This window comes from Piliocolobus tephrosceles, chromosome 2 (genome assembly GCF_002776525.5).
Source record: "Piliocolobus tephrosceles isolate RC106 chromosome 2, ASM277652v3, whole genome shotgun sequence".
NCBI lineage: Eukaryota > Metazoa > Chordata > Mammalia > Primates > Cercopithecidae > Piliocolobus > Piliocolobus tephrosceles.
In genome coordinates this window covers 177,920,842-177,946,821 of record NC_045435.1, presented here as the reverse complement: position 1 = coordinate 177,946,821, position 25,980 = coordinate 177,920,842, and the positions used below count along the sequence as shown (strand labels likewise).

General features: G+C 37.4%; 1 protein-coding gene across 5 annotated transcripts in view; it reads left to right on the top strand.

The window, feature by feature from the left end:
• The window catches only part of KCNAB1 (potassium voltage-gated channel subfamily A member regulatory beta subunit 1), a 437,512-nt gene that overhangs the window by 356,914 nt on the left and 54,618 nt on the right, over positions 1-25,980 (top strand). For 3 of the 5 annotated variants that reach the window (XM_023223335.1, XM_023223333.1, XM_023223334.1), the window contains exons 7-8: positions 1,767-1,810; positions 10,883-10,969. In XM_023223335.1, the coding sequence (XP_023079103.1) occupies positions 1,767-1,810; positions 10,883-10,969 (131 nt within the window). The remainder of the gene's footprint in view (positions 1-1,766; positions 1,811-10,882; positions 10,970-25,980) is intronic. The other 2 variants (XM_023223336.1, XM_023223337.1) reach the window with 1 other exon arrangement.

Below are 25,980 nucleotides of genomic sequence, written 5' to 3'. Positions count from 1 at the left end.
GGTTTTGTTTTGTTTTGTTTTTTTCTCACACTAAGGAAATACCAATTAGCCTAAGATTTAATTTTAGCAAGGTACTCCCAAAGAAATTTAGTGCAAAGCATGTGGTCACTTGTTACTAAGTGATTAATGTAGATTTTTCAAATACCAATCTCATACTTAGAATCCTTTCCAAAATAGAGTTCAAATTTCAGGAAAGGAAAATAGGCACGAAGCATCACAGAAGAAAAGTCACTCAAATCTGCCAAAACTCAGAGACTTCTACAGAATGCAAAGATAAAAATACCTTGTCTGGCTCCATGTCTGAGTCTCTGATCATTTCTGCAGAGGGCTCTGAAAGTGCTGATCAAAAGGACCATCTCATTGGCGAATAACACGGAGCTACCCGTATCACTCGCTGTCAGGCTAAATGAAAGAGAAATGTGCTCTCTGTTGTGGGATGCAGAGAAGATTTCATGGAATGAATTGGCTTCTTATGGGCCTGCTGGCATTTGAACTGGTACTTACATTATTCAGCAGGACTTAGAAGGCTGGCCTTTTTGACAAACATGTAAGAAGACAGCAAGCTATTCCATATACTAGAGCAATCACTGGTACTGTGCTTTTCCATCTTTGAGACAGAAATCATAACAAAAAGAAAAATGCTGGAGTTTTAACAAAAAGCAAAAACAAACAAAACCTTATTTACCTCCCTATAATTGATAGGGAATCTTTTTAACTGGAGGCAGAGGCCAATTCTTCTTTAGGAACCTTCTAATCAAAATGTATATGTGTATATACACGCTTGCAAACATATACTCTGCTTTGTTGTTGGTTTTGAGCCTATTTATAATGATATGAAGACAGAAAGATGAATTTAAATTTGTATTCCTATAGTAATCCGTACAAAAGTAAAGCAACGTCATGCCTATGAGAAATGTGGATTTTCATTGCCTGTGTTTTGATTCACAGTGCCATTGCTCAGTGCCTTTGCAATGCTACAAAACCTTGCAGGAAATAAGACAGTCTGCAAGAACCGTTATATCGTAGAATATGTGGTAGAATACTACCTACAGTATTACTAATGTCCTTATTAAAAATACCAAATAAGGATACATTCACAAAAGTGAATGGTAAATATTATATTTAAAAAGAAGCTGCCAAAGGTATTGATGATGAAGAAACATGTTATCAATACTTTAAAAGTCAAGTACCGTATTTCATTCTAATTGGCCAGAGCTTGAGAATTGGGAAGGCAAAAGTCCTTATGATTTAGGGTCTGTCTTCTGGAGATACTAATTTAAGGAACATTTGCTTCATCACATTTTAATTTAGTTTTAAAATTTATTTTGGAAGTCAAAGGCACTTCCAAATTTGCTTCCTTTATCAGAAAAGCTAACAAAAAAACTTCAGCAGCCTGGCAATCTTACAATAAGCTCACAAACGTATGCCAAGTCTTTTTATTTTCTTTAGATTGGTTAAGAACAAGGTGAAAAGGTTGTACAGTGTCTTGAGTTAAATATGGACAGAGTATACGTGGCTGTGTTGCTGTTTACCGGAGCCTGGTGCTGAGCATGATAGAGGCATGGTGACCGTCGTGGATAACTCATCTACTGAGGTCTCCGAAGAAAAGGGGTTCAGTGTGTTGCCCACCAGACTTCTCTCCTCAGTCTCCAGTGGTACAGAATTTGATAAGAACAGGGTACAAAACTAGCATTTCAGATCAGAGATTTAGAGAAGAAAAGAAAGCACACTCTCATTCAAAGTTACTTGCTTCTTTTTCTTGGCAGAGCTGAAACAGAAAGAGGGCTGTCAAGAAAGCATATTATTGAAGGTGGGTGCTTCTGCTTCAGTTTTATTTTTGGCTGTGGGCCCCTCGTTCAAGAAAGGTATCAACCAAACAAGTTCAGAATACACTGGGAGAGGAAAAAGTTCTATATGAAAAGTACCACAATCAACCAAATTTCTTCTTGGGGTTAAATATAGGGAATGCAGAGATGTAGAGGGGAGAATGGGAACTCGAAAGGAAAAGGCAAAATTGTATAGAACTCTTCTCATTTTCAGCTATTACTAATATTAATAAAACATTCCCACAAGACTTTTTGAAAGAGCTTTATTGAGATATAATGTACATATCATAAAAGTTTACCCATTTAAAGTGTACATTTCATTGGTTCTGAGTATAATTACGGAGTTGTACACCAAACACCCTAATCTAATGTGAAAACATTTTTATCACCCCTAAAATAAACTTTATACCCACTAGAAGTCACTTCCTATCACCACCTCACCCCTCCCACAGTCCCAAGCAACCATCAATCTACTTTTTATGTCTATAGATTTGACAATTCTGCGTATTTCATGTAAATTAGATCCCATGATATATGATATTTTGTAACTGATTTCTTTCACTTAGCATAATGTTCATTCATGTTGTAGCACATGTCGGTATTTTACCCCTTTCTTTGCCAAGTAATAGTCCACTATATGGATAGCCACATTTTGCTTATCCATTTACCAGTTAAAGTACGTTTGGCTTGTTTTCACTTTTTGGCTACTCTGAATAATGCTGCTATGAACATTTGTGTGCAAATTTTTGTGTAGACAAATGTTAAGACTACTATACTTTTTAGTTTTTATTTTATTATTGTTTAGATATTTTTCAAATACATATTTTTTTATTTCAATAGTTTTTGGGGTACGAGTGGTTTTTGGTTACATGATGAATTGTATAGTAGTGATCTCTAAGGCTTTAGTGCACTCATCACCGAGTAGTATACTCCACTGTTTTAGAAGGGTATATACATATGCATAGAAAAATGTACAGAAAATTACCACTAGGTAATTGATTCCTGGTGCATTACTTTTGCAAGGCACTCAAAATTTTGTATAATTTAGAAATAAACAGGAAATAAAACAGTCAACAAGAACCATTATGTAATAAAGTACTACTACTCTACTTAATCGTGAAGATTGTGAGAATTGAGTAATTTTTGTTTATTTCTTGCTTGTCTATATATTATAAAATTTTACACTTACATGTTTTGCAGTAAAGAAAAATGTTAAGAGTTTATACTAGTTTGTGAAGTACAGATACTCCCCAATTTATGATGGGATTACATCTCAACAAACCTATCTTAAATTGAGAATATCTTAAGCTGAAAATGCATTTAATACACCTAACCTACTAAGCATCATAGCTTTGCCTAGCCTACCTTAAATATGCTTAAAACACTTACATTGCCCTACAGTTGGGTAAAACCATCTAACATAAAACCTATTTTATAATAAGGCCTATTTTATAATAAATTAAATGTCATATGTATTAATAATTTATTGAATACTGTTCTGAAAGTGAAAAACAGAATGTTATATGGAAACTCGATGTAGTTTCTACTAAATGCATATCACTTCTACAACATCATAAAGTTGAAAAACCCGGAGTCAAACCATTGTAAGTTGTGAACTATCTGTATTTCAAAAGAAATCCAAGAATTTTGTAGCTTTAGGTTCATGATTGATCATTGAAACAAGTGATTTTTCTCCTTTTTAAAAAATAATTTCATTTACGAAATACTAACATCACCAGAAATGTAAAATGTGCTCTAATCTCACCACTTCAAAAATAAAAACAGATAAGGAAGCCAGCTTCTCCATTTGCTCATCCAGTCTCATCCCATCCCAGAGTCTGACAATCTGTATATATCTTCTTCACCTTTTCTCTATGGTTGTACTGACTTATCTATCTATCCATCCATCCAAACACTTGCTTATATTTTAAATATATATATAAACAGTAGAACCAGGCTACAAATATTAACTTAAGCTTGATTTTTTTCTCAATTAAAATATACAACTTACAGATTATTTTCAGTTTTTAGCGTCATAAAGAATTATACAAGTGACCATCCTTAGGTAAATGGGGTAGATTCCAGAGTGGCATTTCTAAGTCAAAGAATTATACAAATTTTAACACAAAATTACTTTCTAAAAGGAATATGCCATCCTGTTAGACGAGTTGGTCTTATTGGTCTCCTTATGTATATATTTATTTATTGATGAGTTTCAGCTTCTTTTAATAATTTTGTTCTTCTTTTTCTGGAAATTCACTCTTCATGTTGTCAGGCTGTTTTTCTTTTGATTTGTTTGTCTTGGTCATAATAATTTGCAGGAACTCTTTGTATACTAGTGATGTTCACTGTTTGCTTGGTTATATGTAGTGCAAATATTTTCTCCCAGGCTGTCATTTCATTGTGAACTTTTTTCTCTCCATGAACCTAAGAGATAATGTTTCATTTGAGTATTTTTATTCCAACTTGGAAGCTGATGATCTTTATTGACCTATAAACAAACCTACATTGAAATATCTTAGACTTGCAACAGAAAAAAAATAGTTTCAGTATTCAATCACTGAATTTAAAGTGAAGACTTTTGAAGCCAGATCTCAAAATGTATATATATATATATATATATATATATATATATGTATATATGTATTCTTTCTTGATTGCCAGTGTGAACCGTATGTGTGTGCATGTTTGTGTGTGTGTACATGGATATATACCATAATAATTACATCACCCCATTGTCTCCAAAGTCTTTATATAGGTTTGGTATCTCTCACTGACTATCTTTAAATATAATTTTAAGCATATGTGCTTTGAAGTCAGACAGACCTTTGTACAAGTTCCAACTCTGTCATTTATGAGCTAGTGACTTTGTGCAAGTTCCTTAACCTACCTAACCTCTGTCTCCTTAACTATAGACTATAAATATAAGCGTTACTATATGGGGATAAAAATTATATAATTCTCATTGAGCACAGTGTCTGTCACATAATAAGCACTTAATACATGTTATTTTTGTCATCATCCTTGTCCTTATAAGTACAACTGCTAGTCTTCATTCTGTGGATAGGAATACTACTAAGTAGTTGCATTCTGAAACAGCCACAATAAATGACAAACTTCTAGCCCTCAGAAAAACCTCCAGATTCCTCACCCAAACAGTATCCCTTCTCAGGCCTTAGTGTCCCATTTGACATTGTAAAGTCAAAGCTAACCTGCCTCTCAAAACTGTTACTGCCCTAGCATTCCTACTCCAGCATTTGCCCTCATGACTTGTGTTCTCTTCCATGGAGTTTGTCAGTGACAAATAATCAAGTCAGCTTACAGAACCACGCTGAATGAACAGGGCAGCAGTTTGCTGCCAGAAAAGTTCTTGTTTTTTGTTCTTTTCTTTTTAATCTAATTAATTAGAAAAGAGAGATTCAGAAAATGGTTGACACTGGCAATTAACAAAATATAAAATCGAAGAGAAAAAGAAAGGAGAAGGTATGCTACTATGCTCCTCACTGAATCTCCATGGCTTTAATATTTACCAGAGTGTGTACATAATTTCAGGGTTCTTTCTTCTTTCTTTCTTTACTTTTTTTTTTTTTTTTTTTCTTTGAGACGGAATCTTACTCTGCCACCCAGTCTGGAGTGCAGTGGCACGATCTCGGCTCACTGCAACCTCCGCCTCCAGGGTTCGGGTGATTCTCCTGCCTCAGCCTCCCAGGTAGCTGGGATTACAGGCATGCGCCACCATGCCCAGCTAATTTTTTTGTATTTTTAGTAGAGATGGGGTTTCACCATGTTGGCCAGACTGGTCTCAAATTCCTGACCTCAGGTGATCCTCCCGCAAATAAGCATTTTTTCAAGCTTCATATGACATAATAGAAATACCTTAAATTCCCTCCACCTTTAAATAAGGCAGGAGTTCTCTTAGGAACTAATCTCTGAGGATGGATAAACCAGTTCAGCTGAAATTCAAGCTGACCCAGATTCAAACTTTAACACAAAATTTCAAACTTTTGAGATGGAAGAAGAATTGAGATCATTTGTTATTATGTTGTTGGTGGTGGTGTTATTTTACAGTCCATAGTTTCTGCCAAAGATAAAGCTTTGTGATTACAAGAGAATTAGCTCAAAGTATTTTCTAGTCTGAAATTAGGGAATTGAGTGAATTTTGCAGAAAAGCAAGGACATGAGATGAGACCCAAAATAAAGTTTAAAAGAGTTTACAAGTCATTATCCTTGGATTTCATTGGTACTTGGTTCTGTGATGAAGGTGACCTCATTCGACATTGGAGATTTGTATACAAATTAAATTTGAGAAGTACTATTAGAGGATAAGACAGAAAGTTCAAATTGATACAGAGTTCAGGCCACTTCTGTGCTGGCTGACCTGAGCCACCTGAATTAGTTTACAGAGTATACGATGAGCTTGACTTGTGCATAATGTGGGTTTGAAAGAATTCATATTGAAAGGCCTTTTTAATGAGCCCAAAGTTCTTGACTTAGATCTGCTTAGGTGTAATGCTCTCCTTAGATTCACAAGGAGGAGGAAGAAATTTCACTAGTAGATTGATTACACTCATTTAGAATCCCAAAGTCCCCTCGGGTTCTCAAATCCAATTTACTCATTCAGCCATTCCACAAACATTTGTTAAACCCCAATTTGAGCCAGTGTTGGAATGGAGCAGGGCAGATTCCTTTGGTGCTGGCTCGGCATGGTGGCTTATGCCTGTAATCCCAACGATTTAGGAGGCTGACATGGGAGGATGGCTTGAGGCCAGGAGCTTGAAACCAGCCTGGTCATCATAGTGAGACCCTTGTCTCTACAGAAAAATTAAATAAATAAATAAAAATAAAATAAAACACATTCCTTTAGTGCCTAATGTAAAGGAAAAGAAATAGTTTGATAGGTCACTGAGTAAGAATAACTAAATCTCTTGTGTATTCCAACAGCCAAAATCTGTGCCTGACTCTACATTTGCCTTTCAGATAAACAGTTTTGTTATGCAATTCAAAACACAAACCCACTGCCATTGTTTTTGGAGTAGGAGAGGAAAATAATCTGAGAAAGCTCTGCTTGAAACTTTTAAATTAATAACAAATGTTAAACTCTATGAACTTTAAAAGAAAAAGACAGTCTATGATTTTTCAATTAAAGAATATATCTCTGAACAAATGGATTTGCCACAGGATTTTTTTTCAGTGTACTACATTCATGTAAACGTACATTACCCATCGAGGAGAACCACGTTTCATAACAGGAGGCACAGCCACATGCTGAATATGATTCCGATACAACTCAGCCTTTAAAAAAGAAGCAGATGTCTCAAATTATGACGATAGGTCTGCTGAGAAAAAAACTGGAAATTATATAAACAATGTATATTATTTAAGGCAACTTTTTTGCAAGCTAGATAGAAAAGCAAGTGCGTGGTAGGTGTAAAAGGTGACGACACAGCATGCTTAAATAGAACCCTTGCAGAATCTCCAAACTACTGATTTCCTTGCTTCCACACAGTTAAACCTGCAACACTGAACACCCCATCCACCTCTAACTGTGCCAATCTGCTGACTGTCTGGAATACACATATTTCTTTAGAAACCTGTGAAATATGCTTAAATTGAATTAAGGTTACCTTCTAAACATTATGGTTCTTGTTAAACTTTGGAACCTAAAAGAAAAATGGACTTATACATATATATATATATATATTTTTTATACATATATATATATATATATTTTTTTTTTTTTACTGTAGTCACTTGAAAACTATTTTCTTTAAGTAATTTATTTTCCTGTGAACTTTTGAGAAATTGCCGGTTTGCTTCTAATTATCTCCTCAAGGTCAGGGAGCATTTCTGCTGTTTCTCCTGTTTTCCCCTCCCACAGATGCTGGGTTAGTGCAGAGTTACAGGCTAAGGTCAAATTGCCTTCAGAGAGTGCATTTACTGCACTGGAGCACTTAACTCCTTAGGTTAAGATTGGCTGCCCAGCTGCCCTTCTGGTGCCAAGGTTAATGCATTTTTGCGTGTCTACTTAAACTTAAAACAATACCTGGCCCTAAGCCAGTGCTCAACAAACATTTGCTAAATGGAGATAGAACACGATGACTTGTTTTTTTGAAACTAAACGTAAATGACTCTGAAGGAGATACTCATGAAACATATCTTAATGAAAAAGCAGGAATACCTGGTTTGGTTTGCAGTCACGTGAAAGACCAAAGCAGGAAGATCAGCTAGCACCATTTAGTCCTTGGACAGATGAGGAAACTGAGGCTCAGAGAGGCTAAAGGATATCACAGGGTCATTCAGGACAACCCACATCAGTACCCTGAATCCCAAACCCTGTGCCTCACCTCCTCTGAACGCCAGACTGGTCCATCCAGCTGCCAAGAGCTCCATGTAGTGACTGAGGTGCTGCTTAGCCTAAACTTGGCTCCCCGACCACCTCCAGTTAGCTTTCCCCCTGACTGCCCCATTTAGTAACAGTCACTTCACTTCTCAGGCCCAAAATCTAGGAGTCATTCTTGTTTACTCTAACCTCCACACCCTATATGCAGCACACCAGCAAGTCTGTGTATTTCTACTTATACCACCTGTCCCAAATGTATACACCTCTTACTAACTTTGTCTGAGCTGGATGGGCTGCAGTGGCTGTGCCTGCCTTCACTCTTGCGCCTTCAGGTCCCTCTCTGCAGGTGGAGCCATCGGTTCAAAATGGAAATCTGATCATATTATTTCCCCTGCTTAATCTCTTCCTCACTGGAACTTCCCCTACCAGTGTCTTTAAATCTCACACAGAATCCAAAGTTCATACCATGGATTACAAGACTTTATGTGATTGAGATTTGTAAAGTGAGTGGATAGTGTCCTTTGGAGGGACAATTTCCTTTCATTCCACTTCAAAGTCAGAGGAGGGATCACTGGCCTCAGATACTTGAATTTCTTGCCAAATATCAAGAAAGAGTGCTTTTCAGAGAAAGAATTAAAGAGGTGGGAATGACCAAATACCATGAGTCTGACCTTAGTATCAAGTCCATATCATTAGTTCCAGGTACACATTACAACCTTGAACAACGAACCTATGCCAATAGATGCTCTCAATATGCACTGTTAGAGCTCCTTGGGATGAAGACAGTGTCTGTGCATCTTTAAACCCTGAGAGCCTGGCACAGTCTCAGGATGAAATTGGGACTCAATACATGCTCATGGGATGGAATAATAAATGACAAAAGTCACACCTGTCTGTGACATGCCTCATCACACAGTGCTGTAACAGTGCCAAGTTATTTGTAGCCTCTTCTGCTAGTTACTCTCAGCCCACATTGAGCTGTTTAGAAGAGAACGGGGAGAGAGGGCTATGTCAGAAAACAAGATACTTATTTTGTCTGCCAAGCATAGGCCAGAACTGTCATTAAATGCCCCTCTCCAAAACAGGGGGTCTCGTGAAAATTTTTTGGCATTTGGTCTTTTGCTGTCTTCCCTCTGGAACTTTCCAGATGTGGACACCATGGTATAATTTCACATTCTGGTTCTGGAGACTGTGTTACACAGCTCTCCCAGGAACAGCAGTTCTGAAGGTGTCAGTATTGTGCAGTATTGGCCCACTGCAGACTAGAGAATTGAGTCTCAAAAAAAAGGTCAGAGAACCCGAGTGGGGTCCCAAGCATGCTAGGGTGCAAATTTCCAATCTTTCAAGCCTTGTGATATCCTGTTATTTGTTTACTTAGTATTCCTGTCCTTTCCTTACCTCCTCCCTGCATACAACTGTTCCCAAAAGTGGCTCATATCATGATATTTTTTCACGTTAATCTAATTTCACACAGTTTCTTGAAATAGCTGGTGATACCCTGTGCCTCAGCATCACGGAAGGTTTATAAGAGCAGGCATTAGACTTCATAACATCTGTCTGCCCTAATCTCTTCATCAAAGCTTTTAACAAGCTGCCATCACGGACAGTCCTTTCTCAATGGATGGAAAATATTTCCGGAACAATATTCAAGCACTCCATTTTCCTGTCAGAAAACTAATTGTGGCTGACTGATAAACCAGTATGAAAAATCAAATTTAAATGAACCAAATTTAAATTTATAAGAGCCTCATTTAACATGCAATTAATTTTATGTCTATAATAAAGAGAGTTAAAGCCTCTGGTCTCCCTGAGGAATTAAAGAGGCTAATAAGAGAATGCTAAATGCTGTGCCCCATGGAAATGGGATAACATGATTCTCAAACACTGTCATCCTTTTGGTTGCATTGCATTGTATACAATATGTTCTATTTCAAGGAAGTATTAATTTTACTAAAATTAATTTTTTTCTGAATATTCATAGAAATGTGACCAAATGGTTAGGGCTGAAACATAGGCTGTTGGTTCCCGACTCTCTTTTCAAGTTCTTATTCTCTCCTCTTCAGTCTTTATAGCTTCTAGTGTTTTTGTTTCTTCCCCCAAAATGGGGAATAATAGAAATGGTGGAGCTCAGCTATATTTCATGTTCCTTAAACTTTGTTCCAATTAGTAAAATGTTGAGCAAAGGCTTCATTTGCTAACCCCTTTATATTACTATTAAAACCAACATTTACATTAAGATGGGGTTGGGGCAGTCATTTATTTCTGATTTAAACCATTCTAATGAGTTTTATGTGTAATATATGTATCTCTGGCTTACTATAAGCCTATTAAGTGATCCAAAACATTAACATTAATTTGCATTGTTCAAGAAGAAAAACACTAACTGTTGGAAAGAAGCGGCTTTTTATTCTAAATTTTGCTTCTGGATATTGCCGCATACAAGTCACTGTGAAGGTCGTTCCTCAGTATAAATTTTCCTGTGAGAGTGATAATATTCCTGAAAAAGTTCTAAGACTTTTCTTGTTGGGGGAAGTCAGCCTTTGATGTAATTTTGAAACGTTCTAGGGTCAATTAACAATCATTGTATTCAAAGCATTTTTGAAACTATTCCAATTCTATTTTTTGTAAAGTAAATTCTTGAAAGAAACCAAACTTCAACTCTTTGAATACTGCTCATATTTAGATTTTGGGGTTTGTTTCCTGCTTCTGCTCCCAGGATTGAAGGGCTCCCTCCAGAGGCTGCAGCTGGAGTATGTGGATGTGGTCTTTGCTAATCGACCAGACGGTAACACTCCCATGGAAGGTAAGTTAAGAACTTTAATAAAATACTCTAGAATTCTTGATTCAGTTTGAGGACTTACTCTGCTCACAGTAGGAAATGAATTGTATTGAGACTGATCGAACTGAATGTGGAAAACAAAAATATTTCTGACTGATGCCTTTTGGCCTCAGCATTTACTCCCAAAACCAATGCTCTGCCTGCTGCATCTTCTTATTTTGAAGCAGCTGAAGACATTGGGTTTGTGGCACCCGCTGGTTACAGTGCTCACCTTTTCCAGGTTCATTTCACTTTCGTGATTTCATCAACTAAAACAATACAGTTAACTGGAAAGGGGCTTTATAACTTAGTCATCATCATTTCACAGTAAATCCTTTGAGGCTCTTCCTATTTTACAATGGCTCTAAGTCTGATTAGTTTCCAGTCTGCGGTAGCAACGCTCAGTGGTGCCACCAGCAGGGATTCCACAGCAGCGACTGCTTCAAAATAAGATTTCATTGCAGTTTGATTGTTGATTCTCAAGGAGCTGCAACATTTTATCGCCTTTCTGTTATAACTGTTCAAGGACCACAGTTTAAGCTTCTTCCTGTGGAAGCTTTCAGAATGTTTCTAAAACCAGATTTTCTTCAATTTACATTTATTTACGAACTTGCTAGGATGTTTGAGGCAGAGGATAGTTTGAGAGGATGAGGATGAATTGAAAAGAATGTTCCAGTTAACTGAAGTTTAAAATCACATGGGGATTATCACTTACCTGAGGTGACTGAGAATGAAGATATTTGAGAAAAAGAGCAAAAATGAATATTCTGGTTATTTGAACAATATGATATGGATTACCACTTTTAAAATAATTAGAATAGTTTGATTCACATGAGATTACACTGAAGGTAACTTTGTCCTTGATGATTCAAAAGGCAGGATCTTGTAATAAACCAGATTCTGTAAAGAGTGATTCTTGTTACAGGGTTATAGAAGGGTTGTAGTAATGGGAAAGTATAAATGATTGACATATTATACATTTTTCTAGGTTGTGTTTCTGACCATAAAAAAGTTATGGAAATTATTTTCCTTGCCATTTATCTCATTCTCAACTACAGAGAAATGTAAAATATATATATTCTTATATCTAACTTTCTCCTACAGTTTTCTTCTTTCTTGAATCTGGGTAAAATTAGGAGTTTATTATAAACAGTATCAGTGTTGGAAATTTTCCATGGAAATGACATAAAACTGCATATTTTTTGTCAAAGCAAAGACTAGGTGTTTGATAAAGCAAATCATAAGCATAAGAAGTATTTATTGCAAGGATAATATGATGTCATACAACTCTTTTTTATTTTTTATCTTATTTTTCCATAAGTTATTGGGGTACAAGTGGTAGTTGGTTACATGAGTAAGTGCTTTAGTGGTGATTTGTAAGATTTTGGTGCACTTATCACTCGAGCAGAATACACTGCTCCATATTTGTAGTCTTTTATCCCTCGCCCCTCTCCCACTCTTCCTCCCAAGTCCCCAAAGTCCACTGTAGCATGCTTATACCTTTGTGTACTCATAGCTTAGTTCTCACATATCAGTGAGAACATACAATGTTTGGTTTTCCATTCCTGGGTTACTTCACTTAGAATAATAGTCTCCAGTATCATCCAGGTCACTGCAAATGCTGTTAATTCATTCCTTTTTATGGCTGAGTAGTATTCCATCATATATATATATATATCACAGTTTCTTTATCCGCTCATTGATTGATGAGCATTTGAGTTGGTTCCACAATTTTTGCAATTGTGAATTGTGCTGCTGTAAACACGCATGTGCAAGTATCTTTTTCAAATAATGACTTCTTTTCCTCTGGGTAGATACCCAGTAGTGGGGTTGCTGCATCAAATGGTAGTTCTACTTTTAGTTCTTTAAGGAATATCCACACTGTTTTCCATAGTGGCTGTACTAGTTTACATTCCCACCAGCAGTGTAGAAATGTTCCAGTCATACAATTCTTAATGACACATTCAAACAGAGCACTAAAGTTATTTAGTCTGCAAAAGTGTCAAGTAAAATGCCATTTAGTGAGGTCTATGACAGACTGGAATTGCGTCACATTTTAGGTGCCTAGTGACTATTTTCCTCTTTTAGACAGTGTTCTTTGCAATTATACCATGTAGAGGATAGCAGAACATCTAAGATTTTTAAGGATTTTTTTTTTTTCCCATCTTACCTCTGCCTTTTATTTTAGGAATATATTGTAGGAGTCTCTCAAACAGAAAACATAATTTGCATTACATTTGTAGAAGAAGGAGGAAATCCTCAATTAGGAGTCAAACTATGTGACACCAACAAGATAATGATGTCTCTTGTATCAATATTTATAATATGTTGAAATTTATTAAAAGAAATCTTCAAAGTGTTTTAAAAAATAATTGCTGCTGTCTGGTGGAGTTCACAACATTGTTTAGCCTTTGTGGGAATCAGAGAAAATTTACATTTTCCCCGAGTAGTTTCTTATATACAGTTCCACAAAGCGGAATAGGAAGCTATTTTATCATGAGTCATTTTCCAAGTTCAGAAGCATAATGAAGAGTGTCAAACAATGGAGATTGGCCACTTGTTGATAAGGTCAAGGCACATGGCATTTTGTAGCACAGCAGCAATCAACCACCTCATGCTGGAGTGTAGCCTGCTTCCCCTCACCAGCAAGAGGAGACTCACCCAAGCAGGCCAATCAAGTTTTGAGGCTTATTCTTCTGGGAGGACCTAGCAGGGACATTCCACAGGCAGCTCCTCATGCAGGACTTGTTCCAGATTGAAATAGCATCCATGTGAGTTTTTCCTAGCTTTCAGAAAATGTTTACCCTCAAACTTAGTACACTCATTTGTTCCAAGGTAGGTCTACTGGAACAATCAGAGTTTGATGTAAGTCTCTGGGAACACATCTATACATACAGTCTTTTCTACTTTACTGTGCCAGGGGAAAGTACTGATCTGGGAAATAAAGAAGCAATAAGAAATAAAGAGACAGGACTGTCAGGTGGACTTGGGTACATTTGGCACCCTAAAAATGGGAGAAAAATAAGGTGCCCGTGTTAGTTCTGGATTCCATGTTGTTGAGAGTCACCTTTGCAACAATTTTGTAAATCATACTGTGTATGTATGGGAATAAAGCTGTACATGTACAATGGGGGGTATACCTTAGGAAGACTATCAGTGTTTCTAAAAACATGACAGAAGGCAAATGTTATTTATAATCAAATTACCCTTGAAAACACTACAGTAACTCTGTTAATGATATTCTATTGGCTTTAATTAATTATTCAATTTATTTTTCAAATGTGGTGAAAAAAATCATCACTAGATAGTTGTCCAACCTTTTTATTTTTTGGTAGTGGCAGAAAAATCCTTACTATCAAATGATATTACTTTTTTCTTGTTTCAGCAACTCACATTGGCTATTTTAGGCTCACTTGCATCCATTTCTGTTTAAGTGACAAAACAGTGGTTGCCAAGTATATATTGTTGCGTATTTATATATTAAATCTACATGTATTAATACTATAGACCCTTAGCGTTTGTAAATCATTTGTATTGATTTCAGCTATTATTTGTCAACTCCGTGGAGTCACAACACATGCTGACATAATTTTGCTGAGGCACCTCTTTTAAACACAGGGGACATAGCACTTTCAAATGAGTTCAGCCCAACTCAGTGCTTGCTCTTATTTGTCACTGATTACCGAGTAGAGTGGTGTTCAAGAACTTGGAGACACTGAGAGTCTCCAGTCATAAACTATGCAAATGTCAAGGGTCATGTGTGTGCCCACAATGAGCATCACTAAGACACGTTTTAAACAACTTCCATTTAAACATTATTAAAATGCCAATTGCATTCATGTGATTTCTACCATGAAGTGATGTTAATCGGGAACGTTTTAAAAATAAACCAAGATGAGTTTCAGCCAGTTTCTACATATCGTATAGCAACCATTTGAGCCAGAAAAAGATTAACTGCAGCATCTTTATAATATATTGGCATCGTATATCCAATTAGTTGTTTCCTTCCCTTATTTCTTAGAAAATCAATAGACAAAAAGTGAGTCCTCTCGAAAGAATGGCTGTAAATTCCAAAGGTGCAATCAGTGGAGAAAGGGGCGAGACACTTCATTCGCAATCTGCAACTCCATGGAATACAGTTAGACATTTTCAGGCTATGGGAAGATGTTCCTGACAACAGAGGGGAGCTTGTGTACTTTTTCTTCTGTCCCTCTTGTTTATTTTTTCTGGTTCACCTAGTAGTAAGTCATTTTTCTTTCACAGCATCTGTCATGCCATCTGTCTCTGCTACAATATCTGGCAACGATGGCATGTTTTCCAGTCCTAGAAAAAAATCAGCCCCACATCCCATTTCTTCCTTCTTATGGGTCTGTGTTCCTCCCAGTAGAGTCACTGACAGTTATTTATGCTCTATGAAGCTCATATCCTTAATTCTCTCACTTCCACAAATCCCTAATATGTATTTCAAAATCTTCTCTTGAACTCATTAGACAAGAAAAAGTTCAGGCAATAGAGTCAGGCTGGACATGGATGGACACAGAGCATTTGTGTGTCCAAGGACCTGTATGAGGAGTTTTTTGTTTGTTTGTTTGTTTGTTTGTTTGTTTGATTTTCTGTCATTCCCAAACACCAGGCTAGTATCTCTACCTATACTATTCTCACTGCTCCAGGAAGAAGAGATTGAGCCTAACTGTGGTCATGAAAGGAGAATGTAAGCCTGTACCCCTTGTAGACAAAAGCAAAAAGAGGGGACACACTAACTTGTTGATCTGAGAATATGATTTTTAAATTAAATTAAATTTTAGTATTTGATTTTAAAAACACTTGGAATTGAGTCCTTACTTTTCACATAGAGCTTTTTGCCAAAACTGATTATTCTTACAGAATTCCTGAGTCATTAAATATTATTTCCATACTGATTACAGTTCCAGTTATTTATTTTTTCCTGCTAGCAGATCAGTGCAAACATAAAGCAGCCCATATGTCTTAATTTCAAATAAGAGAAGCAAGACCAAAGTTAGCTTCACTTATTCCCATAGTATCATCTTGTCAAATAACCCATTCCATAAGCATTTACATCTTTCTAAGCCATCTTTTTTAGTGTTGTCATGTGAAAGTAGCCATCTACGGATATTCAGGGATTCAGGATATCCAATGACAACTCAGAGAATGCCAGAAAGCAAAAAACATTGCAGTATCCCAAATTTTCTACATTTTGACAGTTCCAAAATACTGGACCTAGATATATAACTTCCAAAGTAAAAAGTTTTCAAAACAAAATTTCACCACCTAAAACCTAGAAACATCATTTGCCCCACAATAGATCAGCCCTTCCACCTCTATCTTTTATTATCTTCCCTGAAAGTTACCTTCAAGCTATCCGAAAAAACATGATATAGAAGGAAGAAATCTTCTGCAAATACTACAGCACTGTCCAATAGAAATATAATGTAAGCCACATATATATAATTCAAATTTTCTATTAGCTACATTAAAAAAGTTAAAAAAGGGAGGGGAACAACACATACCGGGGCCTGTTGGGGGGTCAGGGGCAAGGGGAGAGAGAGCGTTAGGACAAATACCTAATGCATGTGGGGCATAAAGCCTAGATGACGGGTTGATGGGTGCAGCAAACCACCATGGCACATGTATACCTATGTAACAAACCTGCACATCCTGCACATGGCATTTCTGAACTTAAAGTAAAAAAAAAAAGTAAAAAGAAACAGGTGAGGTTATTATATTTTATTTAATGTGATATATCAAAACGTATCACTTCAACACGATCCATGAGTATCCAAAAGTTCCTAATGGCATATATTACATTCTTTTTTTTCCCTACTAAGTCTTTGTACAATCAGTTGTGTACACCCTAATTTGGAGCAACACATTTCAACTGCTCAGCAATTTTAATTAGGATCAGCCACATTTCAAGTGTTCAGTAGCCCACATGTGGCTAGTTAGCTACTGTACTTGACCACACAGGCTCATAAACTATATTCCCAGTCTAACAGAGCCTCAGGCACGTAGTAGGTGCTCAATAAATATTTATTGGTTGGCTGGATGAAGGACTGAACAAGTGTTTGAGTGATTAAATGAATAAAGCTCCAAAGTTGAGTGGCTCTAACTTCATTTTCCTCTACTTGAAAACCTATGTTGGTTTCCTAACCTCTATAAACATTCTAGTACCTGGTTCAACATATTTCAGGGAGATGTTGACAGGTTGTTGCCAAACAGCCCCAGGACACTTACATGCTGTTTCTCATCTGCAATCGCAGTAGCATCCAGATGTGCTGCATCTCTCTTTAGAAGTGTGATTGATATCTAAATGAGCAGAAATGAATAAAGGGACAATTCTTTGGCAATACAGTTGCCCCCTGAGTATTACTATATCAATTAAGATTATTTAATGCATTTCATTTATTACCTTGGCCAGGATGTTCCCAAGGCCTCTGGTGTACATCGGATCCATTTAACTCCCGGCTTGAAAGGCTGGGACAGTTGAGTTTTCAAGAAATTAATTTGGAGAAAATGATTTTCATATCCAAGAAGATGAGCCAAACCCAGCCAAGCTTGTGGCAAAAAAAAAAAAAAAAAAAAAAAAGTGTTTCAATTTTAAAATGCAGTTTTGTTTCCATTTTAACTGCAAATTCATCAAAACTTTTCCTGATACTTCAGGCCTATTTAGCTGATGTTTTATCCTTTACAGACCAAAAAAATTGTGTCACAAAAAGACAAATTTATTTCATCCATCATAAGAAATATAACAATGGGCGACAGCTAGGTTCACTTCAGTTCTTTCCGTCTCCAGTTCATCTGTTTAGAAAATTCCATGTTTCCGTTCATGGTGGACCTCCTCACTGGAACAATATTTCTGCAGAGTGGACTAGGGCATTAGACAGACACAACTTCAAATTCTGGCTTTGCTACCTATCAGACTGTACACTCGGGACAAGCTACTATCCTTACGGAGGCTCACTTTCCTCACCTGAAAACAGAGGAAACATAAAGCACCATCTGAATGAGTTAATAATGTGGTTACAGCACCTCACCCACAGCTGGGGCACACAAACGTAAGCCCCATTTCTAGAATGCCCTAGGTAAGGCATGTAAAACTCTCCTTTCTCTGGCTCTCTTCTCAGAGATAATCAAGTCCAAGGCCCTAAAATTATAATATGATGAAAATCTAATGGAGATAGCCAAGCTGCAGGACTGCAGAGGATCTGGTGAAGTCCTGTAAGATTCAAGCTGTGGAGTTGGCAGTGTAATTTTCTTATAGCCCATTTTTTTCTCCTAAAATTTTGCTCTGAAAGTCTTTATGCCCCTAATCATAAATTTTCCAGGGTTAATCTATTCAGCCTGAAAGGTGATCTTGTGCCTGTGACTTTATTTTCAAAGATGTCTCTAGAAGAAAAAAAAAAAAAACTCAATAATAGGATTACTCATTCATTCAGTTGATAGTCACTGAATACTTACTATTCAAGCACTGTTCTGGGTGCTTGGAGAAGCAGAAGTTAATAATCAAATGAAAATCCTATCCTTAGAGAAATCACATTTCTTGTTGGGGAGACAGACAAGAAGTTAGTGAGAAAGTTACATTAGATGGTGATAATAGAATGGAGAAACAAATTAATCCTGGGAGGGGGCTAGGAGGTTATAGGGATAGATTTTAGTTAGGATGACCACATAAGGTCTAACAGGAGGAAATGGTGGGCAGTGGGGGGGGGGGGGGGGGGGGGGGCTTGGAAATAACTCGGCCTCCTCCAAAATAGAAAGGGTATGGCTTTAAGAGTCAGACCTCAGTTCAAATCCTCTTTTTGTTACGAGCCAGTTGATCTTAGGCAAGTTATTGAACTTCTCTTGTCCTCAGTTTTCTTATCTGTAGAATGTAGGTAATAATATTTGCTCTATAGGGTTATGGTGAGGATTATTTGAGATAATATCTACAGAATGCTTAGCATGTTGCCTAGTAACTATGCAAAATTTAGAGCTACCATTTTTGTTATTGTTATGGTTTGCATAGTACTGCTGTAAATTTTTTATGCAGGAAATTACCTTGATGCAATTGTAGTCTCCAAGTCTACTACCAGGTTATCCTAGAGGTGACTGACTGAAGACTTCACTTAAGTTCTCATATTTTATGTATTTATATTTAGTATATTTCAACTGTTTGGTGTCATATGCATATGGATATGTTGTCAATATCACCTCTTTCCATTCCTCCCTCCTATCTGTGTTCAGCATGCACACTCTGTACTTTGTTGATGGCTACTATGACTCAGGGGTTACTAATCCACTTAGTTTTACCATGCTCATCCTATAAATTCTGCCTGTGTCTCACAAGCTACTTGCATCTCCACCCAGTTTCATTTATCCTCTTTCTTTGTTTCACTTACTTTCTTGAGCAGAACTGAATAATCTTAAGTAATACAATAAAGGCACATTACAGAGTTCACCACTCTCAGTCATTGACATGTTGCCTCAGGCCGGCGAATCCTCCAGGCCTGTTGAAAAATTTCCGGCATTAACAGAGGCCCACAGAGTTCTGACTGTGGATCATTCTGATATGCATCTATTAGGAACAGAGCCCTGGTTAACAAATGATCTTTTCCAACTGAGTTCCATAGAAAGAACAAGAGCTTTAGAGAAATTACCTTTACTAGAACTACTGAGAAGTTACAATTGCCAAGGCTGCAGAAAATACACAAAGAACTGGCTTTAAAGAAAACTATACTCCAGAAAAACAATTGTACTCATCTGGTGTTTTATTTTTTGCTTTCTTTGGAAATCAATGATTCCCAACCTTATTCCATAAAGTCCTGGTTTGAAGGGAAGATTCTAAAGAAGGATATGCTTATATGCTATGCAATTTAACTACTTCCTCTGTTTTCTCTCCCCTCCACCACCATTTTTTTCTTTCATGACATCTTTACTCAACATTGAAGGCAGAAGAGATTCAATCTGTATCATTAGTAAGTTGAAAAAGGAGAAACGAGGTGGGCCAAATGTTTGGGGGACTATTGTACCTTCTCACAACAAGTTTGTGGACTTCGCCGATCTCCAAATGGGTGCTTTTCTCCTCTTCTTCTTTTTCCCTTGAGTTGTTTTTAGTTAAGAAAAAAAGAGAGAGAGAGGGAGAGGGAGAACAGAGACTGCTTCTGCTCACCCCAGCTGTCAGGTGAAAAACAGCTGCTTAGTATTCTGGGGCTGTGGGTTTATGACTCATGTGCACTTCCTTCTGTGAGTTGTCATTTCTCTGAAAGATATTTGGAGTTGTGACAAAATTTAACTCCATATTCTGAGGGGATGTTGACTGGATCTCAGGAGAATTCATTTCTGTAAGTTCCTCGATCTGCCACAGCAGATCCTCAAGGACATGCAGAGGACTTGGAGACTCACATTACTTAGTAGTAACACACTCTGAGGGTTTACTGGCATGCTGATTGAATGCAGTGAGCAGAGCCACCTGTGTCAGGCAATCGAAAATTCTCAGACAGCCGGGGATAAACAAATACCCTCAAGTCTCTCTCTTACTCTCTGTACAAAAGGAAGTATTAATAATAAGAGAGTAAGTGGTTTTGTTAACCCCTCTCCTGAATATTTAATATGTGTCTTGAAAAAATACGAGGTCTGCAATCAAAAGATGAGGGTGCTAGTCTTAGGCATATAAACTTGACTGAGTTGCTCAGACTTTCAACTTCTTGGTTTTTCATTGTACCCTGGGAGAATAAAAATATTCTAGCTATTTCCAAGATTGTCGTGAAGACAAAATGAGATAAGTCGAAACATGTTACAAATTGTAATTGTCCTGCACAAATATTTTGAGGTTGTTGTTGTTACATATGTCTACACTTTTAGGAATATATAAGCCCCGGAAAATATAATAATCGAAGTTTCAGCCGGACACCAAGACACGATTGAAATGAAATTTTAGAGTGAGATGCCAGTTCTCCATTTGTACTTTCAAATGAAGTGTGCGAGAGCTTGTTCCATAGCTCTTTCTTCTCCTAGCTGTTTATTTTGAGAAATTAAAAACTTATAGAAATGGTGAAAGAATAAACACCCAATACATTTACCAAATTGTGCCACATTTTGCCTTTATTTTTTCCTCTCTTGTTCTCTGCCATTGTGACATTTCACCCATAAATATTTTCTCCAGTATCTCCTGAGAATAAGGCATTCTTCTATATGACCATAACACAATCATCACATTCAAGAATATACAAGTCATATTCAAATTTTCTAAAATGTCCTCTATAGGATTTATTTGTTTTGCTTTTTTGGAGGGGGCGTGAATCCTGCAGTACATTTATTGTCATGACTGTTACTTTTTTTATTTATTCTATTTTAGATTCGGGGTTACATGTGCAGGTTTATTCCATGGGTATATTACATAATGCTGAGCTTTGGGCTTCTAGTGAACTGATCACCCAAATAGTGAACATTGTACCCAATAGGTAGTTTCTTAACACTCATCTCCCTGCCACCCTCCCCTCTTTTGGAGTCCCCCGTGTCTAGTATTTCCATCTTCATGTCCTTGTGTACCCTTGTTTAGCTCCCCCTTACAAGTGAGAACATAAGGTATTTGATTTTCTGATTCTGAGTTATTTCACTTAGGATAATGGCCTCCAGCTCTGCCCATGTTGCTGCAAAGGACATGATTTCATTTTTTTTTTTTTTATGTCTGTGTACTATTCCATAGTATTCTCCACACTGTTTTCCGAGGGCTCAGGAGGGTTGTTGCATCCCATTGCTGGTCCTGTTCAGGTTGATCACTCGATTAAAGTGATGTCTGCCAGGTTTCTCCACTGTGACAGTAACTCTTTAACTTTATAATTAACAAATAACCTAGAATGTGATTATCTGAGACTATGTGAATAGCCTGTCCCCAACAATCTCATTTTAGCATCCACCAAGGATCCCTGCCTGCATCCGCTTTTACAAGGAGGGCTGTGAGATGGTGCTTTCCTGATTCCATCAGCTCCTCTTTCTTTAGGAGTTGGTTTTCTTCTGCAAAGAGAAGCCTTCCCTTCTCCTCTTCCCCTACTCTCTGTTCAGTGACTCTGGAGCTCCTCACTGGTTTTAAAATATAAAAGTTGAGAGATGGGAGTAAAGGGGATCTAGTGAGAAGGGCATGTATGAAGAAAGCTGTGCTTGTGAGCTCCATCCACCCCAGCATGGGAGAAAGCTGCCTCTTCATTGCCACCCTGGTTGGGATGGGGGTTTCAAGGCCTTTCAGATGATTTGAGACATGACCCCATGACTGGGGAACATGGTGGCCTTGGAGCTGTTGTGTGGCTGGAAAATCTAGGGGTGAAGAGGTGGGCTGACTCTCTGCCTTGGCGGCACCACTGGGGGAGTGCTGACCTCCTGGGACTGGTAGGGAAGGTACTTATGAATGTCTCCTGTGTGGGGCCATCTTGGGTCCTTCCCTTCCGGGCCTTCTGGAGGATGAAGGCTGGAGGACAGAGGTTTGAAGGAGAAAATAAAGAAATAGATAAACCAAACGTACCTGACAGTCCTGTAGTCTTCTAGCCTAAACAGGTCCCAGCTTGGGCAGAGAAAAAGAGTTTGAGTTTGAAGTTTTGATTGAGATTGTTGGAGGATGTGCTTATGACTTAAAATGACTTTAGGACTCTGTATTACCATAGAACAGAGTTTTCATCAAGGCCAGAGGATACTTGCTCTACTGAATATTAAGGACCGGTAGGAGATTTAAAATATTAAGCTGAAGGATTACATTATCATTAGTTATGCTTGTTACACATGTTTAAATACCTAAGTTTAAATCCATCTGACTTAAATTACACATGCACATGCAAAAAAAAAAAAAAAATTTAACTCTTAGTTCCAGAAGCAAATATGTTTCCTTTATAAGAAAATACCATTAAGTCCAATATAACTGGACATTTAGGAAAACCTTATGTGCTTATGATTCAAGTCTCCATAAATTACGGAATAAGGCACTTGGCTCCCTGTATAAAATTCATAGATTATACAAAGACATCCCTCATACTCCACCACAAATCTACCCCATATACCCTCCTTGGGAATCTGAAGACTTTTGAGGTGTCACTTCAACTTTGGGGAGTAATTATTTGTTAATGTTCAAATATTGGAAAATAATACATGCCACAAAAGCCTCAATCTCTGCAATTTGGAATTTACCCATCATCTCTAAATGTATCCCCATGTTAAGTTTTATGTATTTGTTTTAAATTCAAAAGGGAAAGCTTATGTTGTGTCTAGCTTCAGTGAAGCCAACCATACAGAATTGCTGATAATTAAATAAGATACTTTTAGACTTAAAATTTTGACAATCCAAATGTAGTCAGCACAGAACTTGCTTATTCAAGAAAACCATTTTATTTGTTTTTAAGGGCCAGTGGATAGAACAGTTTGTACATGGAAGCAGTAGGAAGGGAAAGAAAGCTTAGTATTACCAGTATTCTTCTGTATTAAGCGCAAAAAGGAAAGCATTGTATCATTGCCTTTGAAACTAGAAGCAAGTTTGGTAATGAAACAAACCCAATTACCATTTTAAAATGAATGTTTTTATCTAATGAGATAGGAGATTAACACATCTGACAAGAGAATTCACATAAAAATTAACAGAAAGCCAAAAAAGGGAGATTAAAAAAAGAAAAAAAAAATGGGTAAGAAGAAAGAATGAAATTTGGTTTCTCTCATCCATTTTCCCTACTCTCTTCCTGAGCAGAGATCAAATGTTGCAAGACCCTGTCTCAAAAAACCTACACAATGCATTTTAAATGTCACCATATAGTACTCAGATGACCCACAGAAGAACATGACATAGTACAAACACTCAGGTGCAAAACCTGGCTTGTGCATTTATTCATACCCAACTAATATTTATTGAGTGTCTACTGTATACCACAGCATACATAGGATTTATTAGAGAACAACATAGACAAAGATCCCAACCCCTGTTGGGCACATTTTTTCTGGCAGGAGGGATAAGAAACAATAAAATAACAAAAAGTTAAATTATATAGAATATTAGATGTTGATAGGTGCTATGAAAAAAAGAAAAACTAAAGCAGGGTAATGAGAATGGCAATGCTTAGGAAGTTAGAGATGGCCATTGAGAAGGTAGGGTTTGAGCAAGGACTTGAAGAAGTCAAGTGAATAGCCAGAAGAGAGAGAAGGAGACTGCTTCTGGCTGTACAAACAGTGCAAAGGCCCTGAGATGGAAGCCTTCTGTCATATTTGAGGAACATCAAGGACACTGATGTGGCTGCAGCAGAGTAAGGAAGGGGGAAGGTAGAAGAAGAAGAGTTTACAGAGATAAGAGAGGCCAGATCTTTTGGGGCTCTCTGAATTTTTGACAAAAAAGTGAAGTGACTTGATTTACATTTCAAAAGGATACCTCCTCCCTTGGATTGAGAATACATTATAGGGGCAAATGTAGGAGCAGGGAGACATGCTAAAAAATGATTATAGCAATCTAGGTGAGAGAATAAGGCTCAGATGAGGGTGCTAGCCGTGGAAGTGCAATGTGGTTAACTTTGGATAAATAATGAAATTAGAGGCAACAGAAGTTCCTGGTGAATTAGATATGAGTGTGATGGAAAGAAAAGAGTGAAGAATGACTCCAGGGTTTTAGGCCTGAGTCACCAAAAGGATGGAGTTGCCATCAATTGATATGGGGATCAGAAGCTGATACGGAGCCAGTTGTGGGGAAGCTCAGGGATTTGAGTTTAGTCATCTTGAGTTTGAAATGTTTATTAGGTGGCCAAGTGAAGATGCTGAGTAGGGAGTTAGACACCAAAGCTGAGACTCTGTCTTGGGATGGGGACATAAATTTGGGAGCTGTCTGCATGTGAATGGTATTTAAACCCTTGAGAACTGATGAAATCACACAACTAGTAAAAGCAGAAAAAAAAAAAAAAAAGAAGATATCGAAAGAAAGGACTGAGGACTGAGCTCTGGGACTCTCTAGTATTAGGAAGTTGAGAGGATGGGGAAAAGCATGTAGTGTTCAAGAAAGAAAGAAAGAAATCACATCAAGGAGGAAAGAAGGGATCAATTATATCAAATGTTACTGATAGGTCAAGTAAGATGAAGACTGAACATTATCCGTTGGTGTTAACAATGTGGAAATCTTTAACAACATTGACAAGAGAGTTCTGGTGAAGTAAGGAGTGAGTAGGTGAGTGAAAGCCACTTCGCCTCTGACTCGCAGTTTCCTCATTTGGAAAAAAGTAAGGAAACATCTGGAATTAGCAGGACAAATGCTTCTACCTTTTCCTTTTAAAAAATAAAAAGCTACCCAATACACAACACAGAGACAAAGAAACAGAAACAGAAACTTCATTTCTCATGAAAGTGTCAGTAAACTGAAAACCTAGACCAATATGTATGAAAATGGAAAAAAGATGGAGGATAATATGACTTAGCAGAACTGAGGAAAGATTTTTTAAGTGCCTGCAGATGAGAAACAAGTTAACATGTACCACACAACCTCAGGATGGTTCATCTATTAGAGAAACCAGTGCCACAGAAGATGTGGGTGAGGCAGGAACTAGGAACAAGGTAGTTCTTTAAAAGAGGATACAGAGCTACTAAAGCTCCATGTCCCCAGGTCTGCAGTCAGTGTCCTGCTTTTCTCCTCCAACAGAGGAAGAGGAGTTTCGTTAACTGGAGACATTGAGTTGACAGGCTCTAAGCTGAGAGATACCAGGCACAGAGCAAGGTGGAGCCAGGCTGCAAATAAAAAGACTATGAGACTTGAGACCCCAGACCCCTTCTCTCACCCATGTCCAGATCACCAGCAGCCAGGTCACACCCTCCCCATGCAGAAGACAGAATATCTCTTAGGAGAAAATTAACTGTCCAGGAAAAATTTTAACAAGCACTGTTCAAGCACAATTTTAGTGCTTTATTCTTTTTTTAAAAACAACAACAACAATGGAGTTTCGCTCTGTTGCCCAGGCTGGAGTGCAGTGGCGCCATCTTGGCTCACTGCAATCTCT